General features: G+C 37.5%; 1 protein-coding gene across 1 annotated transcript; it reads right to left on the bottom strand.

The window, feature by feature from the left end:
• Positions 1-290: 290 nt before the first annotated feature.
• Positions 291-2,306, bottom strand: LOC113758022 (polygalacturonase-like). The gene is made up of 4 exons (XM_027301053.1): positions 1,878-2,306; positions 1,175-1,464; positions 846-1,074; positions 291-730 (listed from the first exon to the last, which is right to left on the bottom strand). Exons 1-4 carry the CDS (start codon positions 2,304-2,306, stop codon positions 512-514), a joined length of 1,167 nt encoding a protein of 388 aa, XP_027156854.1. The 3' UTR covers positions 291-511.
• Positions 2,307-2,830: the final 524 nt, after the last annotated feature.

The following is a 2,830-nucleotide window of genomic DNA, read 5'->3' as shown; positions in this document are numbered from 1 at the left end:
ATAAATAACTATGGATCTTCTAAAGTAAGGATAAAGTTTTTACGCAAAGATACATAACATTTGTGAAGGTGTCGTAACCAATTATGTGCATATGCAAGGATAAATTAATAGATTGAGTTTCACAGATCGACAAGCCAGAAGACCATTATTACTTTGACACAACAAAAAAGTTTAGGATATCAAGGATAAAGTTCCATAAACAATTAATTAGAAGATGTTAAAGCCATATTACTTGCCAATAGATTTTAAAGTTCCATAAACCAAATCAAATAACTGAAGGAGAGAAGATGTTCAAGCCACAAAAGAACATATTTTGTTGTATTAATATCAAATAATGTGTTGATCGCAAGGCCAATCCAGCCACAGGCACAAGCAAGATTTACACTTTGACAGTACCATTATAAAAAGCTAGACTGCTTCACTTTCTTAAGTGAGCCCTTATTTTCTACAAGATTTGTGCAACTATTTTGCACGTATTTTAAATACTGTATGGAACTTCATGCATTTTCTCCTACAAACAGGCTTTGGGCACAGCTAGACCGGATGAAGATCCGCCCGCATTGACACATGAAGCCGTAGCTGGTCGATCTTTGTAGGAAAGATTGACATCCTCCAGAATTATACGGCTGCATGGATACTTTTTACTGCAGTCAAAATTTACAGCAACTTCAGTTGCTGATGTTCCATGTACATCTTGGTATGTCACATCACTAATCCTCACACCTGAGGCCTGCCAAAAAATTAATGTACACATTTATCAGCTCCCATTTTCTGATCTTTTTTTATAGATAAATGTTTTTGCAAAACATAAATAATAATAATAATAATAACCCTTTTGATCATACCTGACCAGGACATTTGGCCTTATTTGGGCAGTAATTTTGGTCGATAATGATGGGGTTTTGGACATTAACCATTACTGCATGCTGAAACAGAACTCCAGTAACAAATCCATTGCTAGGCATTGCCCATGTTTTTATCCTCAGACCATTTTGTGTGCCCGAAAGTGTAACAGTTTTAACTGTCACATTTTTAACTCCTGGTTCTTGCAAATTGCTTCCCAAACTGCCAATACTGAAACAAGCACAAAATCGATGTATTGAGTAAATAAATCAGAATTACAGCAACTGCAAAGAACTTTAATGGACTCTTAATAAGTTTCCGATTTTGATACCTTATTCCATGGCCAGGACCACAGTTGATATTCTCAATCCATATGTTGGAACTTCCAGGGCCTAATGAGATGCAATCATCACCAGTGCCAATGTGAGAGTTAGTAATTGCAACACCAGAAGATGATTGGACATGAATTCCATCAGTGTTTGGGCTGTTTTCTGGAGCTGAAATCTTTACTCCTTCTAGCCTAGTGTTTTGGCAGCCGTCGAGGATGATATGGAAAATTTGACTGTTTAACGAACTTAATCCACTGACCAAGACTTTGTTTGAATTGTAGAATCCCAGTGACTGTGGCAGCATAAAAAGCAAGAAACAAATTAAGGGAAATGATTAGTCATTCGTCCTAATTCAGAAGCACATTGTGGTTTTTCTATTTGGTATTTGGTAAAAAGGGATGAAAATGAAGACACATTTGATTAAGGAATCATGTAAAACTCCAAATGCCACTTTTCTCTTTCGTGGATCTAATATAAAAAACAATACTAAACTAGTTTTCTGTGGGATTATTTTGCTTGACAAATACTACAACAGAATTAAAGTAATATGCTCAGTCTTGGTTGTAGGTCAGGCGCTCAAACTCTTGCACCTGTAGTTGAATCTTGAGGCTGCTTTTAGTATTGTACCCTTTAAAGTAGTTTGAAAGTTGTCGATTCTTGTAAGAAGAAAAAAAAACACAAAGCAGTGGAGGCTATACAACATACCGTTGCTCCTGTAGGGCAATTCTTGCCGGAGTTTTTGCAAGCCCAGAGACCAGTCCCTTGGCCATCAAGAGTTCCACCGTAAATCGAAAGTCCATTAGTTCTTTCAAACGTGAGCCAGTTACCAGTATGTCCAAGGACATTATAATCAGATGGAGCAACAAGGGTTCCATCAATGCGAATGGTTATAGCATTATTCTTGCAATTTTGGCCCGAAAATGATGCTCCACCAACCAAATATCTTCCTCCTGGAACATAAATTGTTGCAGGCTCAACTGAGGCACAAGCTGCAGCCCATGCACTCAGAAAAGATTTCGTGGAATCACTTCTTCCGTCAGATTTCGCCCCGTAACTCTGCACATTGTACGTTACACTCTCAGCTGATGGCAAGAGGAAGAAAATGAAGAGAAATGGGACAGCAAGAAATCTCATTTTGCTGTTCATTTTCTTATCAGAGGTGGCTACTAGAATCTGTAAAGGCTAAGATTTTGCTGTAATAATCCGAGGGATGAGAAACTTGGAAAGCAATGGGTGGTATTTATAGGCTTGGCTTGCATTTAGGGATCGAGCAAATCTCTCCATTCTGCATAGATATATATTTGTTTACTTCAATTTCTTGTGTTAGGCAATGCCAGAAATGGCAGTTCAACTTTAACTAACAAAAACTGTAGGAGCAAACGTGAAGGACAAGAAGAAGACGGAAGAGAATTATCGGCTGAAGTTCTTATTATACATACATGGAAAGATGGAAGGACTAGTTCTGATTACAAAAATGGAAGAAATATTCTGTGATCACACGGTTCGCTTTCCATTAATTGGCTAGCTAAAATTTCGTAATTTTGGAAGCAAAATTCCTGTAAATTTCCATTAATTGCTCTTCTGTAGCATTCCAATTCGTAATTTCTTGAGGATAGAGTAGCATGGATCAATGTAGGCTATATCCTCCTGAGGAAGAA

Source organism: Coffea eugenioides, unplaced genomic scaffold, assembly GCF_003713205.1.
Source record: "Coffea eugenioides isolate CCC68of unplaced genomic scaffold, Ceug_1.0 ScVebR1_3502;HRSCAF=4724, whole genome shotgun sequence".
Lineage (NCBI taxonomy): Eukaryota > Viridiplantae > Streptophyta > Magnoliopsida > Gentianales > Rubiaceae > Coffea > Coffea eugenioides.
Note: the sequence above shows the minus strand (reverse complement) of the source record. Positions and strands in the feature narration are given on the sequence as shown.